The sequence below is a fragment of the Mastacembelus armatus genome, chromosome 1, assembly GCF_900324485.2.
Source record: "Mastacembelus armatus chromosome 1, fMasArm1.2, whole genome shotgun sequence".
Lineage (NCBI taxonomy): Eukaryota > Metazoa > Chordata > Actinopteri > Synbranchiformes > Mastacembelidae > Mastacembelus > Mastacembelus armatus.
The window spans coordinates 20,358,977-20,375,270 of record NC_046633.1 but is presented as its reverse complement, the minus strand read 5'-3'; the positions used below and the strand labels follow the sequence as shown (position 1 = coordinate 20,375,270).

General features: G+C 38.2%; 1 protein-coding gene across 3 annotated transcripts; it reads left to right on the top strand.

Annotated features, from left to right (window-relative positions):
- Window positions 1-384: 384 nt before the first annotated feature.
- Window positions 385-10,467, top strand: xpnpep1 (X-prolyl aminopeptidase (aminopeptidase P) 1, soluble). Of its 3 annotated transcripts, none has more exons than XM_026304343.1 (20): window positions 385-451; window positions 1,565-1,689; window positions 2,035-2,098; window positions 2,535-2,639; window positions 3,027-3,119; window positions 3,393-3,536; window positions 3,826-3,921; window positions 4,672-4,753; window positions 5,488-5,698; window positions 6,316-6,405; window positions 6,497-6,547; window positions 6,950-7,008; window positions 7,372-7,449; window positions 7,544-7,615; window positions 7,888-7,948; window positions 8,102-8,171; window positions 8,708-8,881; window positions 9,511-9,587; window positions 9,846-9,944; window positions 10,184-10,303. In XM_026304343.1, exons 2-20 carry the CDS (start codon window positions 1,573-1,575, stop codon window positions 10,301-10,303), a joined length of 1,863 nt encoding a protein of 620 aa, XP_026160128.1. In that variant the 5' UTR covers window positions 385-451; window positions 1,565-1,572. The 3 variants fall into 3 exon arrangements, with proteins under 3 accessions (XP_026160128.1, XP_026160127.1, XP_026160125.1); XM_026304342.1 differs by having other exon boundaries at window positions 401-520; XM_026304340.1 differs by lacking the exon at window positions 385-451 and adding an exon at window positions 1,130-1,296 and having other exon boundaries at window positions 10,184-10,467.
- The last annotated feature ends 5,827 nt before the right edge of the window (window positions 10,468-16,294 follow it).

The window sequence follows — 16,294 nt, the reverse complement described above, 5'->3', positions numbered from 1 at the left end:
AAGCTTTATGTGTGGTGCAGGTTAATCATCCATTCATTGGGGCAAACAAAACTGAATGATTGGATGTCTGGCACAACAAAAAGAAATGAGTACATAAATATTAAAAATAGGAATATGGACTAGTTAAATGTAAACGAGAAGACTAAAATAATTGGAGTTGAATTAATATTGTGGGGCGAGCATGAAGCTTTGTATTTAGATATTTCATATTGTTGATTATGGCTTTAAAGTCTGGTTGATGCACTGAGGTAGCCTCACCCTGTGGTCCCAGCTCCTCTAATAATAGTGAAACACTCATGTATTTGTGAAATATATGAAATTGAAGTGTGTGGGTGATTCAGAGGACAGGAGGCGGGTCCGGATCCTCCGCGATGACTGGAGGATGCTGCAGTCACGTGACCACAGACGTCAGAAGAAAATGGCAGCCTACTGTTTTGTAAATTAACACAAGGTACAAACTGCTAAAGGAGCGTTTCGGTTTTATAACCCAAGAACCACATTTCCAGAGCGAAACCACCGGGTGTGTATTCAGCATTTCCCTGGCTGCATGTGGGGGAACTTTGGCGTTAGCTAGCGGCGGTGTGTTTCCCGGAAGCACCGTGCCGAGCTCAGAGGGATATTGTCTGTTGTGAAATGACGGCTGCTCAGCCCACAGCTGTGTGCAGATGTCTGCAGCAGCAGGGTGGGCATGGAGAAGCCTGAGTAGAGCTGGAGATTAGCTAGCATCTGTACAAATAGCCCTCCGGCATGCTACCATACCCTGTCACTAAATTAACTTGAATGTGTTGGCCTGTTGACAACAGTGATATGTGGTTTAAAGAAGCTCCCGTTCAGCTGATGCAAAGTTATTTGGTTTGGGAGTTTATTCGGAAATACGTGTTTTTTGTTGGCTAAGGTTAGACTGTGAATGCAACCGATTCATCAAAAGGCAACTTGTAAACAACATCGCATGCGGAGCGTTTAGCCAATAGGAGAGCGCATCGATGAAGCGTCCTGGGACGTGATTGGTCAGTTTTTTTTACCGCGTTACAGCGACCTGCGTTTTTGTTTGGTGATGGTTCAGCCCTACACAAACTCTTCTCTATTTGTTTAACCAATTATTGTAGTGGAAAGGAGTCAGGCCGCAGGCAATTAGACTATTCATTTAATATTTAACCCTGGTTCTGGACAGCTGCTTTGTCAGCATGTTACAGCAGGGTACAGAGGTGTGGACTGAAACTTTGAGCTCCACGTTCATAGTCACTGTTACTGTCCTGCTCCAGTCACCTGAAGTCAACATGGCTTCCCAAAAATCAGGTAACACTTTGGTAACTAGTTAGATTTTACTGACGGAAAGTACTGTGATTAGGTTTTCTTCCAATGCAATTTTGTCGTTACATTTTTTTAATATTATAAAATGCAAAGCTGTGACAGTGTGTGCTTCTGTCATACCTCATTGCCTTTAGCTTAACTTTTGAGATTCATTTTACTGCATATTGAGGCCCAAAAGTGTGGTGTCATGTAATATATGCCTCTTTGAACGTTATTGTATTTTTAATGAGTTGTATCGTTATCTTCCATTCAGACACAGCCATGTCTCCAAAGATCACAGGAGAGTTGCTCAAACATCTTCGCCAGGTGATGAAGAACTGTAAATACTTTTCAGAGCCTATACAAGCCTACATCATCCCTTCTGGAGATGCCCACCAGGTAAGCGAGACTACACATAATATATATGTTTATGTGAATAAAATAACAACAAAGACATACATGCAAAAGCTCACAACTGTATCAAATGTGCTGCTCCTGTCTATATTCCTTTATGAGTGTGTTGTGAATCCCTTTTGATCGTCTCATCTGACCTTTGCAAATTAATTGTAACCCTTCGCCCACTGCTCCTCCCGTCGTCCTCTCCATGTATGAAACGTTATTTGAGAATAGCACCAAAGGCAGCATTTAAAATGCCAGACTGGATGATGGCACTTCACACTGATTGTTAATGAAGCTGATCTTTGCCATTTTCTGTCTCTCATCCTGTGTGTCTGTGTCTCTCAGAGTGAATACATTGCACCATGTGATTGCAGACGTGAATTCATCTGTGGATTTAATGGCTCTGCAGGTATGTTGTGCTTGTGTGTAAGAGGCAATGTGAGTGTGTTTTTTTTTTAAGTTAAAAAAAGTTACCCTGAGTTCAAATCATGGACACACTAGAAACCAAGATGTAATTACCACCATGGAAAAACCTGGGACAATGTGATAACCAAACCTGTTGGGCATCTAGCTTTTAGTCTGTTGTTCTGTAAACCACCCAAATCCTGACACCTCTTGTGGAGGTGTACTTCCAGGAAAGGTGGCCTACTTTTTGTAATAAAACACTGTGAGATACCTAACCTTTCACTTTGACATCAGCACATTTTGACTATCAGACTGTTTGTTCACTGCTGTAGTTGCAGAGCAATGTATTCTGTGCAGAATCCAACTATTACTTGTCTACTTTCACAATCATCCAATGTATAAAATGGATCCAACAAAGCATTGTGTGTCTTGATCTGTAGGCACAGCTATCGTGACTGAGCAGCATGCTGCAATGTGGACTGATGGGCGATACTTCCTCCAGGCCAGCCAGCAAATGGACAACAACTGGACCCTTATGAAGATGGGTAATGTCCTACCCAGTATTCTTGTCATACATGATAAACAACAGCCTCAGTCATTGTACGTATAAATGAAAGCATGGATTGTTAAGGTTCAGATTTTTTTCTCATGTTCAATACAGTACCTGCTGTAAAGTTTATGTTTACATAAGTATCATGACTAGTATTAAAACATTGATGATAAGGATTGAATCGCACCTAGACTGTAAGAAAAATATTTCAGTCAAAAACAAATGTCTCAAATTTCTTGTTTTTCAAGCAAGACAGTCCTATTCATGTCTGCACTGAATGAAAGCAGAAATAAAATTTGATACTGTTTGTTCCACTATGAGGTTTACAGTGCATCGCTCTGTCTTCAGTGTGTGGTAGACATGTTTTTATTATCATGTCTAGGGCTGAAGGAGACGCCTTCTCAAGAGGACTGGCTGATTAGTGTCCTACCAGAGAATTCCAAAGTGGGAGTAGATCCTTGGATCATTGCTGCTGGTAGGTCACAGTAATATTTTCCTCTTAGCATGGTGGAGCACAGTGACACTCAAAGCACCACTAACAGTAAACAGCAAGAAATATACTCCGATTCACAGAAAGCTGGCAGACCTTTTGACTTAACACAAAAGCTGTATGAACGCCTTTAACTTCAGATCCTTATACACACATGAATTATTTTTATGAACATAAAAATTTAAGGATATGGTATCACAGAACAAGTGTGTGGTTTTTTTAGTCAGTACTTGTCCATCCTCTGATGTTATGTTTCAGATCAGTGGAAGAACATGTCCAAGGCACTGAGCAGTGCAGGCCACTCTCTGGTGGCAGTGCAGGACAACATGATAGATGTGGTGTGGACTGATCGCCCTGAAAGACCCAGCACACCACTCCGCACCTTAGGATTAGAGTACACTGGTACAATTCCTTATGCCATTATTACACAACAATAGTACAAAAACCATTAAATATTTTCGGAGATCCCTCAAGGTCCCACAAAAAAATTTTATATATATATATTTTTTTCTTGTGTAATAATAAATTATTTTATTGTAAGCAAACATGTTGCACTTAATTTGGTTTCCGTTTATTCCCTTTTTATAGATTTCCTCTCTTTTGCTTCCAAGCTAGACCAAATGATGAACTAGTTATACAGGCTTCTTGAAGACAATTAATCCCATGTCTTGTTGATGCTGTCTACCTGCAGGCATGTCTTGGCAAGATAAGATCACCACACTGCGAGCTAAGATGACAGAGAGGAAAATCAGCTGGTTTGTTGCCACAGCGTTGGACGAGATTGCATGTACAGCACAGTTTTTCAGAAATTCATTTTAGTTTAATTACTTTTGCAAAGGAAATAAATTAAGACAGTAATTAAGTATTTTGACAGCTCTACATAAAAAATTATGTATAGAACTGATTGATAATTGCTGGCTTACGCCTATTGTGGTAGGGAAGAAAATCACTGAGGCAGACAGCAATGCAAAGACTGAAGATAGTGGAGAAATTGATGAACTTCAGGAGTGTACCTAACTATAACTACAGTAGTTGAGTAAATCAACCTCTTTACCTTCCCACTGGTTGCACAAAATTATTTTTCAACAATTTAGTTGAGTCTTTCTGCAGCAGCAGCCAAAAATCATTATTATATAAGTCTGTTTAGATACATTATCACGATCCAAGGACCCAGGGATGCACGGGTGTCCCTCTAGATGCCTGTTTGAGCACCTTGTTCACTGAGCCTAATGGCCTCTTGTTTCTGATTGTTTGGTCTAAGAGCTTGTGTTAATTAGAGTAATGCTTATTTTGGTTGTCTTCAGGTAGAATTTAGACCAACTGGTTCAGTGGGCGTACAATTGTAGGCATCCACAGGGGATTAGTAACAGTCTAATATTAACTCTGATATTTAACACCAAACAGATTATGAGATATGCAGTATTTGAGATAGATTTTACTGTTTTGCTGGTGGCATGTATAGTATGGTTCTGACTAGGTAAATCAATTTTTATCAAATGTTATAAAAATCTAGTGTTCTGTGATTTTCTTTTCTCAGGGCTTTTTAACCTCCGTGGTGCAGACATCGAATACAACCCAGTTTTCTTTGCATATTCCATCATAGGAATGAACACAATAAGGTAATATTGGTTTGATTTTAAGTATCCTAATGCTATTGATTGATGATGATGGTGAATTATGAATTTGCATTAGTTCAGACTAAAATGTGATCAGTACTATGTAAAGACAAGTACTTCTACATGGCAAAGGTCCACAGTGCATACTTGACAGTCTAGGAAGTAGAAATATGAGTATAAAAATACAAATAGAATTTTTGTATTGCTAAAATAAGTATGCTGCTTTTTTTGCCAAAAGTAACATTTTAATATATAAAAGTACAATATTCTCAGTATGTTCCTTTGTTGTTTTGTCTTTACATTTACTTTTGATCCTTAGTAATATTCAAATAGTTTATTACAGAGAGTAGTTAATAATAAATAAACATTTGACAAATGCAAGAGAAAATAAAAAGAATGGAACACTTTACTGTGGTGCAAAGTAATTTAGTTTTACGAGTGGGTATTTCTGAACTTTCAAGGGCATGCTACCAGCTGTAAATCTGTAACCATTCACAGATGATTTACCTGTTGATAAATTATGTAGTTCCAGAATATGAGCATTGCACATACAAAGCAGCAATCAAATTGCACCTTTGCACTTTCAACTAGGAAGTTTGGCACGATCTAACAATACATAATACATAATCCTAGTAGTAGATTAAAACCTCCTAAAATAGATGGTCGAGTGTTTTTAATTAATTAATTTTTTTTAGTCTGAATGTTGTTCTTCACTGAACTACCTGAACTCTCTGCAGGCTTTTTGTGGACCTAAAACGACTTTCTCATCCCACATTGAGAGACCATCTGCAGCTGGACTCCCCCAGCAGGCCTGAGCTGAGCATCCAGACATTTCCGTACGAGTCAGTCTACACTGAGCTCCAGGCCATCTGTGCTGCCCTCAGCCCCAAGGACAAAGTGTGGATCTGTGAAAAGGCCAGCTGTGCTCTCACACAAGTCATCCCCAAGGTCAGAGAGCATACCCACAGAGCAGTAACACGTAAAAGGCAGTTAAGTATGTCATAACAATAGCTATATTTAGTTGTGTTTTAAATTTGGTTGTGCTCTCAAACTAAGAAAAACTAGTGCCTATCAGAGCTCATCATCTGTATACCTATTAAGTAGCACATTTTGATGTTGTTTCCTGTGGTTGGTTAAGATTACGCACGTTCTCACAACAACCTGTATTCTGAGAAGACAGACACAAAAATCTCTATTGTAGTATTGTTTTGTAAAAAATAACAGGTTATGAATGCACTTGTTCTCACCTGCCTAGGCTAGTAAACTAGCAACAGTACACATACTATTTACATAACAAAACCACTCCGGTAATGTATCATGAAACCAGTTTTTGTTTTGTTACTCAGTAAAACCTAGACTTTACTTTCAGTTATATTACTGCACCATTTGTCAAGGCAGAAAGACATTCTGGTTATCAGCAATAATTCTCTTGGCTTTTGACAATCGGTACAATGCTTTGCTTGAGATAAATGTATAATAGAAATGTCTGCATCTTTCATGGTTACATTTAAATTAAGAAGTCAGCTCCTTTTTAGATGTAAATGTTTCCTCTTGATCTATTTCAGTCCCACAAGGCTCCAATTCCCTACACGCCACTCTGCCTTGCCAAGGCTGTGAAGAATGCCACTGAGATCCAAGGCATGAAAATGGCCCATGTAAGAGCCTGATATATGTTGTGCATATCTTTTCTTTGACATAATGACATAATTGGAAGGTGGTGTTAAATGTCTGCACATTTGTCAACAGATCAAGGATGCAGCTGCCCTTTGTGAGCAATTTGCTTGGTTGGAAAAGGAGGTATTTTCACGTTTTTCTGAGGCCTTCTATTTTTAGATTCATAAAAGAAAAGAACAGCCGACCTGTGTGCAAAGTTTTCAATGGACTTAAAAGGAAAACTAAATAAATCTGTAATTAAAAAAGTGAATGGATAGGCTATATACATTAATCGTTTTTAAATTATATTCAACAAAAACCCTAAGTTGTCTGCATCAGCACCTTTTGCATTGAGGAAACCCCAATTATGTATATTTGTATTGATAGAGCACCTGTTTGAAAAATGATTTTTTTACCAGAGCAGTGGTAGTCTTATATTCTAGGAAGTAGTTCAGGTGGTTGTTACATAAGTTTACTTGAACTATAGAGTGTACTAGTGTTTTTTTTAAAACTCTCCTCGCAGTGCTACGCTTATTTGTTTTATAGATTCCAAAAGGCACAGTGACAGAGATCTCTGCTGCCGATAAGGCTGAAGAATTGCGCAGGTGGGTTTTTATTTCCATAGATGTTGAACAAACCTCATTGGTTTTCCTTGTTTGCTTCATGAGCTGATCCAGTTTTTACTTCTAAGCATGTATCAGCTTACAGCACATGCTCCGAAGATGCTGGTTGATATGTGTTGTGATAGTAATTATTGTGGAGTTATATCCCCCTCTGCTGGACAAGGGAGCAAAACAAAATGTCTACTAAGGGCTTTAAAGTGAATATACTTTGTTCAATTTTAAAATGTTTTATTTTGTCAGTGGGCTACCCTGTAGTTAAAGTAATGTTTTAGGTTTGTAAAAGTATCATATTTTCAATATCCTGTGTGGAAATATTTATTTTCTTCTCACTGTTGTCTTTTTCAGTCAACAGAAAGATTTTGTTGGCCTCAGTTTCCCCACAATCTCCAGCGTGGGTCCAAATGGAGCAATTATACATTACAGGTCATTTGGAGAAAGAAGCACATTTGTATAACTCTTATTGCAATTTGTCCTTTGTAATTAGAGTTGAATAAACCTTTTCTTCTTTTTTCTTTAGACCACTGCCTGAAACCAACAGAACCCTCACCACAAATGAAATTTACCTGATTGACTCCGGTGCTCAATATGTGTAAACAAGATTATTATTATTATTATTATTATTATTATTAGTAATCATTATTATTATTACATACATTTAGCCTAACTCTTCAGTACTGATAAGATTTCTATGTGTTCCATCACTTCTGTGCCTGTTAAAACCAAGAGCGCAGATGACATATAAGTAGTTACGTTTTTGTGCACACTTCTGCATATATATATATATATATATATATATATATATATATATATATATATATATATATCTTTTTTTTTAAATTTTATTTATTTTTTTTTTGGCAGTGATGGAACTACAGACGTGACACGAACCATGCACTTTGGAACACCATCTGCTTTTGAGAAGGTAAGTTTGTACATTCTACTATCAAACTTCAGTATTATTTAGTTTTCACCAATTAACTTGTATTGTTATTTTCAACACGTAAAAGAACCAGCTGTATAGTAATCACATTTATTTGTTTATCTTTGTATTGAGTGCTTTCTCTTTTTCCACTAGGAATGCTTCACCAATGTATTGAAAGGACACATAGCTGTCAGTGCTGCTATTTTCCCTAATGGAACGAAAGGTGCTGCCACCCACTAGTCTGATATCAGACTTACTTTACATTGTTTATGCTGTAACATGTATTAAACATTACATTTCACATCAAAACATAACAATCAGAATTGACAATTAATAGCACTGAAATGATTCATTCATTGTAGATATTTATCCTCCTGCAGATCATCTTCTATTGTCCAAAACCTGTGTTTTAAAACTCAGTGTTGACTGGATAATTTTACAGTACTGAGAACTTGGTCTTTAATTATAACATTCCCATGTCAACTTTGGAAATACAGGATCGAGATACAGCATTCAGTAAAATCTGAAAAATGGTTTCTGACATGCTTCATCTCATGGAGGTCAAAAGATGACTTATCTGTGCATTCATGCATTCTTTTTAACTTCTCTAATGTCTGACCAAGGACTAACACATGGACAAATTTTACAGAAAAAAATATTTTCAGATATATTTGTTCCATCAGAAATCTGCAGAAAATGGATGACATCTTCATGTATTAAAGTGTGATCTTTAGCTCTAAACTTCCATGTTTTACCCAGGCCACCTGTTGGATTCGTTTGCCCGTGCAGCTCTATGGGAGTCAGGGCTGGACTACCTTCATGGTACGGGCCACGGTGTGGGCTGTTTCCTCAATGTCCATGAGGGGCCCTGCGGCATCAGCTACAAGACCTTTGCAGATGAACCTCTGGAGGCTGGCATGATTGTCAGTGATGGTATGGCAGGATTTTTAATTAAGAAATGCTGGTAGTGTTGGTGGTTGGAAGACACAAAATTTTAAATTAATGTCATATTACAAAAAACACACAAACTTGCATGTTTGCAATGTTGAGTGACACCTTTAATACTATGCTTAACACTAAGTGAATGATGCAAGCCTGGTGCTGAATACAAACATCCCAAAATGCCACCAGTGTCCCAATAGCAGGGATACATTTTTAAATAATTCACAAATGTCTCAATAGTGCCAGAAAATGTCTTCAGACTGCACTGCAGGAATGTTGAATGAACTGAATGAATGAAAAAGGTTGTTTCATTGTTTGTTAAACAAGGTACAGCCAAAATCTCTTAGGTATACGTGCTACAGCAGCGTCTCTGGAAATCAAAATGCTGACTTTCACTTGTCCAAGTCACGTTCAGCATTTAGCATTTCAGCTGCCCGTCATTTTAGAAACACAAACTAGAAGTTGATGTCTTGGATGAAGTGCTGTAGAAGAAGCTGTAGTTCTAGCGGAAATGAAAAAAACACCTTAATACAAATACATTTTAGGTTTTCCAAAACTCAGTTACCTTATCTGTGTTTAAGTATGTTTAAAATCTTTATCTACTTTCTTGTCTTTTTTAGAGCCTGGATACTATGAAGATGGATGTTTTGGCATTCGTCTTGAAAATGTGGTCCTTGTTGTACCAGCTAATCCCAAAGTAGGTTTTAAAACTCAGACCCAAACTGGAAGGAAATTCTTGAGTACACAGTGGAGCTAAAGAGTGTTGTTCACGCTAATGCATATAGATTGTACTTGTGCTGTATAGTATCCATAAAGCTGGGAATATGGTATATTTATAGTACATTTTTGGAACTAATATTTTAAAGTAACAGTACTCAAGAAGATGCTTTTAGATCTTGGCAACATTTTAATATGAAAATCAGCTGTTCTCTTGTGTGTGTGCGTGTGTGTGTAGTACAACTACAGAAACAGAGGCAGTCTGACATTTGAGCCTCTCACTCTGGTTCCCATCCAAGTCAAAATGATGAACACAGAGCTGCTCACTCAGAAGGAGGTAAGGAACACCCAGTGTTACTATTTTAAGTAATCAAAGACAAATTCACTGTCAAAAGGTTTTATTGGTTATGAAATAAATGCTTCAAATAGGACAACACACTTTAGCTTAAGACAGTCTACTGCATAATAAAATCAACTATGCAATTGAAAGTTTAATGAAAATATTGCCAGCTAATCCTATTATATTATGGACTACTTAAGCACTACTCTTTGTGGTTTGACCTTTCTGTCCTGCAGCGGGACTGGGTGAACGAGTACCACAGGAAGTGCCGGGAGGTGGTCGGAGCGGAGCTTGAGAGGCAGGACAAGAAAGAGGCGCTGGAGTGGCTGATCAGAGAGACCCAGCCAGTTGTCTGAGGACTGACTCTTTAGCAGTGTAATCATGTTGCCCAGGAGTACTGAACAAGTGATTGCTCTGCAGTGATAGTTGTTTGTACTTTTCTCATATTTCTGTGTCGCACCCAACTTCTTTTGTAAAGCACATTATACCAGCAGTTTTATTAAAGTTCATTAAGAATCAACAATGATTTTTTTATATTCTTATTACCAGCAAAATTTTTAAAGTATAAAGACTATGCTGTGACAGTCTCAAGGCAGGCTTAGCTGCCCCAATTTTGGTGATCCAGTGTAAACACAAACAGTTTTTTTTAAGCTGTAGAAAAGTATGTTGAACTGAAAAAAGTAATAGTAAATTTCTGATGTATGTGGATTGCATAAAGAAACCAAATTTTGTATAATAACTAAAGATACAGTCTATTTAAAGAAAAAATCTACTATAATTAGCACCTTTCAAATTAAAGGTACCCTGTTTACAGTCAGTGTTTCTTATCAAATTGAATTGCATGTGTCCTTGAAGCCTAACAAACATATTTACTTGCTTTTCCTTTCTAATTTATTATGTGCAGGGATGATTTTTCAAACTATTGAATTCCTGCATTTTTGCATCAACGTTTGCTAGATTGAAGTCTTCCCTGCCTTTATCACCTCCAGCTGTCAGTCAGTGAAACAGGTCTCAAATGGTCTAAAGGTCTAAAACACTGGTTACTACAATTCCCACAGTTCCATTTAACCACATTCGTTATTCAATCTGATTTTCATGTCTCCACCACAAGCTTTGTTATAAATTTGCTTCAAAGTCTAAGCTCCACAGAAGACGTCTTACAACTGCTTTCCCAGACTGAGCAGGGTTCCCCAGTGACCTGAACTTAATGTGTAAAAGTGCCACTTTAATGGCGTCTACATGGTGACATAACCTTTCAGGCTTTCCAATTTAAGACAAGTGTCTCTAACCAGCCTTCTCCTTCTCACCACCAATCCCCTTTAAAGCTGCATGTAAAATATTGGAGGTTCCAGAATAACACCACTGTTTGGATCGTTAGCATACTCTTGAAATGACAGAGGCAGCGACAGTGCAGTTTGCTCCTCTGCCCCCCCCACAACCACAGTATTCCTCCCTTCCTCCTCTTCTTCCTTCACCCCTACAGGCAGCGGGTTACTGTAGATGTAATAGATTCTGGAGCTGTCCTTTTCTGCTGCTGGCTTCTTGAAGAAAGTAAGAGGGTTGATGAAGCTGGTTGACCTCTTCACTGCTTTGACTGCCACAGGGTCCACCAGCTCCCCTTGGGTCACTGCATTCTCATACACCTGGGCTCTCTTTGACTGCCTGATAGAGAATATGGCACTGATTGACTAATTACTGGATTACAATAAAACTCAGCACAAAATCATTTTTATTACAAATAAATAAATTACAAATCAAAATACAGAAAATAAATGTTAAAATGGGTGCTATACCTATACAGAAACTCTCCTTGGATCTAATTAATATGATCTTTTTGAAAAGAATGTATGATATCTGATCCTCACCTGGTGCGGTTGTAGCAGACAGTGATGCAGTACAGACCAGTGATTGTGAGGATACACAAGGCCAAGGCAATGATGACAATGTTAAACACTCTGAACTCTGGAAAGAAAGAATTAGTGATCACAGAGCTGTTCTTAAGTAGAAAATAGGAAATAGAAATCTGATAACCAAGATTGAGTCAGAAAAACTGTTGTTCACTCTATCTGCTAAATTACTACGAAATCAAAGTAATTTAACTGCTACTGCATAACACACCAAAGAGAGCTGTGTTCGTGTCCTCGTCATGCAGTCCCAAAGCTGCAGTCCCATTTGGATGCAGGCTGTCTGCCGTCATTATTCGGTCCTGTTGGGCACCACTCATATTCCTGCCATTGGCTTCCAAAAACAAGGACTAAAAGCTGAGCTTCAAGCCTCCTCTTACTGGTTTCAATAGAAACTCAGGCCATGTGACTGAAACAGCTTGACTCAGTCGCTGTGGAGACACCCTCTCTTTTATCACCCCTCAGTTCAAGTTGGACTCCCCCTTCTTGTCCCCCTCCACTTCTCCCCTTGTTTACTGCTCATTATTCTGTTCAGCTTTATGGGGGGACGCTGGTGGGAGGGAGATGTTGGGCCTGTTATGGTGTTTGGAATAAGCTCTTGAGTGGTGACCCAAAACCAGAGAGCTTGCGTGCTTTCAGCTTGCAAAGTCCACGATTAAAAATGTGGAAAGGGCAATAAGGAGGAAATTAAAGTTTGAATTTGAACGTGTTAAGTACAGTATTTTTAATGGTGTCAACTAAAGCATTGTTGTTCTTAAAAGCAATGCAAAAGTTGTGAGACATTCAGTGACACAAGTGTTTTTGTCAGTACTCATGTTACATTGTGTCCTCTTGGTTAATGAAGCCTTTAGAGATCCATCCATCCATTATCTATACCCCCATATTCCTAATCACATAGAGACAAACAACCTCACACACTCACACTCACTCCTATGGGCAATTTAGAGTCACCAATCAACCTGACATACATGTTTTTGGACTGTGGGAGGAAACCAGAGTACCTGGAGAAAACCCACACATGGAGAGAACATGCAAAATTTTAGAGATGTACTTTATAAATAACCCTTAAAAGTGAATCTGTTGTATGTAGCTGTGCTTTGCAGATAGCTCTAATTGTTTAGCATGAACATGTAAAACTGGCCAGTACATGAAAACAAAAAGTTAAGATGAGAAGTCAAACTGTGTTGTGGAACTTGTGAACCTACATCATTAATTTAAACTGACCAGTCTCAAATAATGAAATGAAATATGAAAAGTTTCCAGTCTTCCATGTTTCTACACCTGTTGCCTTTAAGTTTATCACTGTGTGATGAGGACAACACAGTGTGGGGAATTAAATCACTCAAATCAAGAAACAAGAAATTAATTAGTCCACAGGCTGATGGTTCCAACAAGGCGACAAAGACAGCATTCTCCTTTCCCCTTATGGTTCACTTCACCTCGCAGCACCATGGGAGATATTATGCAATTAGCTGAGCATCTAATTAAAGCAGGTTTTGTTTCTCTGTTCGACAAGATGAGCTGCTGTACAGATTGAACTTGAACTAAAAATCTTACCTTTTTGGGTCGATCTTATCTTGTAATTATTTGTCAATTACTTTAGGTTAATTTTCTGACAACCTGGCACTATTTTGGTCAATAAAGTTCTCCTACTCACTTCCTTTTTTCAAGCAAAATTATGATTCTATTTTTTATTATGTTTCCTTTGTTTTGTTTTACTGCCTGTGGGACTGGAGAGATAAATCGTGTTTTTGCTGCATGTGAGTGTTCAGGGCACAGGCTGATGTTTCCATAGATAAGGTGCTCTCATGGTGACCTATATATATATTTATCCTAATCACGTCTTCCCAGATATTTTCTTCAGACCGATGAACATGTATTTCCCATGAATATTTTCCTGTTCCTCTAGAGATTCCTTTTGACTTGCCTCTGTCTTTTATGTTAAACATAATGTCCACTAGGTGTCAGACCTTGCCTGCTTGTCAATACCTCAGTCTACAGTCACCATAACTTGGCGACAGACAACATTGTGGTATTTATCAGTGTGGCATTTTTGGGGTTGAGTGACAGCAGTGACCTTTATATTCCAAGTCTCTATACAGTAAAGAAAAACAAAGACAGAGAGAGACTGACTGATTAGGAAATAGGCCATGACACAGAGGCTGAAATATCTGTTTATTAGCCTCCTAAACATCTTTAAAGCCTGTTTAATTTTCACATCCATCCTGGTTCTCAGCAGAGTTGAGCTGTTTTGATTTAAGAGGCATGTGGGTGGCATTAAGTTGGTATGATTTATTTGAGCAGACCAGTATGCATAAACCAGCTCTGTCGGTGGCAGCTATCATGGGAATGAGATGAAGAATATTCCCAATGAAGTGTTTCTCAGTTTCACCCAGAAACTATAATATTAACACTGTGGAGGAAATGACTAGCTTTATCATGACTACTAATCAGACATTTTTTGTTTGCAGATTTTTATTCTTCCTTGATGTACATGTGCACTTTCCAAGAGCAAGTAGAGTTGTCCTTGTAAAATTGGTATATAGTAGTATTTTATGGCTTTTGTTAGTTAAGGACATGTACATACCAATAATCCTGAGAACACCATTTAAATGTTTTTGTTTTTAAACTGTCTTGGGCAGAATCCCATATTAAATACCTTTCATGCATGTGCTCTGGAGTTTTTCATTGGAGGACGTGGCTGAATAGATTTTGCAATACTAGGTGAAAATGACAGAACAAAGGTGGGGAATACAGAATAGTCTGGTGATCGTTTGATACTGATAAGTCTCCTGTATGTGCTTGGTTTTTAGTGGTGGAAAAGCCTCCTCTGACAGTGCTCACTCAACCAGAAGAGGCAAAATGAAACCAGTTTTACTTTAATTAAAATAATGACCTCTGACCTCTTGTTCTCATTGAGGTCTGCAAAAAAACTGATGAAAATATGAAGAAAATAAGATCTAAAATCAGAACCTCCAACTTAGCAAGAATAGTTTTTAAACAACAATTATATTCCTAAAGCTGTAGTCCAGTTTCTGAAGGACGTGGTGTACTGTATGGCTTGTGTTAGCATGCTCGGCAGCATTAGTAGTTTTTGCCCAACATTTAGACGTTAAGCATTTTGATTGTGTTTTTATCCACAGCAGCTCACAGTCACTAAGCAGATGAGATTGTAATGTTGTGTTCCTTGACTCATGGTTGACGCACTGGCACATACACATAAGTCATTATTTCCTCCACTCATTTCCTCACCCTCTTCCCCTTTCTCTGTTCTATTTCTGATCCAGTGTTATTGTCTGTTACTTCCAAAATGTGATATTGTTAGAAAAAGTTGGCAGTCTGTTCCTACAAAATCACCGAGCATTCAAAATGAAATTACATTTTGGCTTCTTGTATCAGTGGATCCACTGAGGACATTATATGATGCTGAAGGCTTTTCCAAGAAATTTTATATTGTCTTTGATTTATAAAATGCAGTGAACACAATCAATCACCTCTCCTATGATCTTCCCTAAACCCATTCTCTCTGACCAGCCGATGAATTCCTGACCGTCCCTCATCACCCTGCCTCACCCCTGCTCGCCCCTCCTCTGTGTTTGTACAGAGGCTGGTCGGGAATTAGCATTCTGGTGTGATCCATTTGTACTGATGTGGTTCAGCGGGAAGGTCCTGCCTTGATTTATTACACTTGTCAGTTAAACTTGTGGAGGTACTTACTAAACAAAGGCTGGTTACCGTATGCTGGTCCTGTATCTGCCTCTCTGAGGCTCGTTTAGCTGTGATTTTGAAATTTCTCTTTTGTTCTCTCTCTTTGCTTCATATCACATGAATGTCTTTGAGCTCTGGACTGGTGACTGGACAAAATTTAAAGATGTCATCCTTGGTTTTTGGAAATTGTGACTGGCATCTTATTCCTTAACCAGGGTCACAGAGATCTGCTGGAGCCTATCCCAGCTCTCTTTGGGTATCAGGCAGGGGTACACCCTGGACAGGTTCTTGAAAAGCCCATTAATCACTAAGAAAATATAGATGGACAGGTAAATGGCTCCTTTATAGATTTAATCTTGAATAGCAGAAATAATATAAAATAAATACTAATATTTTGTCATTAGTGTGGAAAATACCAACCACTTAATTTTCTTAGCCAAGCACTATATGCAGCACTATATTTCTACAGGAGCCCAGAAGAACCCAAACACTGGCCCTGGATAGGGAGTCATATTTTGTTTTAAAGGTGATGACCACCTTACTCTTCGTTGCACCTGGAAATGGTGTGCACCTTTAAAATATAACAGAAAAATACATTTAGACACTAAAATTGCATTTTTTAAAGTGACATTTCTCATTTGGCATAACATGTCAGTCCCAGATATAAAGAATAGGAATCAGTCTAAAGCAGATGGTACATTACATTAGAATTTAAAAAGTGCAAGCCTGTGTATG

Bases quoted from the DNA above. Each gene is read 5' to 3' on its own strand.
- xpnpep1 (XM_026304340.1), top strand. From the start codon at position 1,185: ATGTTACAGCAGGGTACAGAGGTGTGGACTGAAACTTTGAGCTCCACG. The intron at 1,297-1,564 runs GTAACACTTTGG...TCTTCCATTCAG, and splicing joins CATGGCTTCCCAAAAATCAG to ACACAGCCATGTCTCCAAAG. The intron at 3,120-3,392 runs GTAGGTCACAGT...GTTATGTTTCAG, and splicing joins TCCTTGGATCATTGCTGCTG to ATCAGTGGAAGAACATGTCC.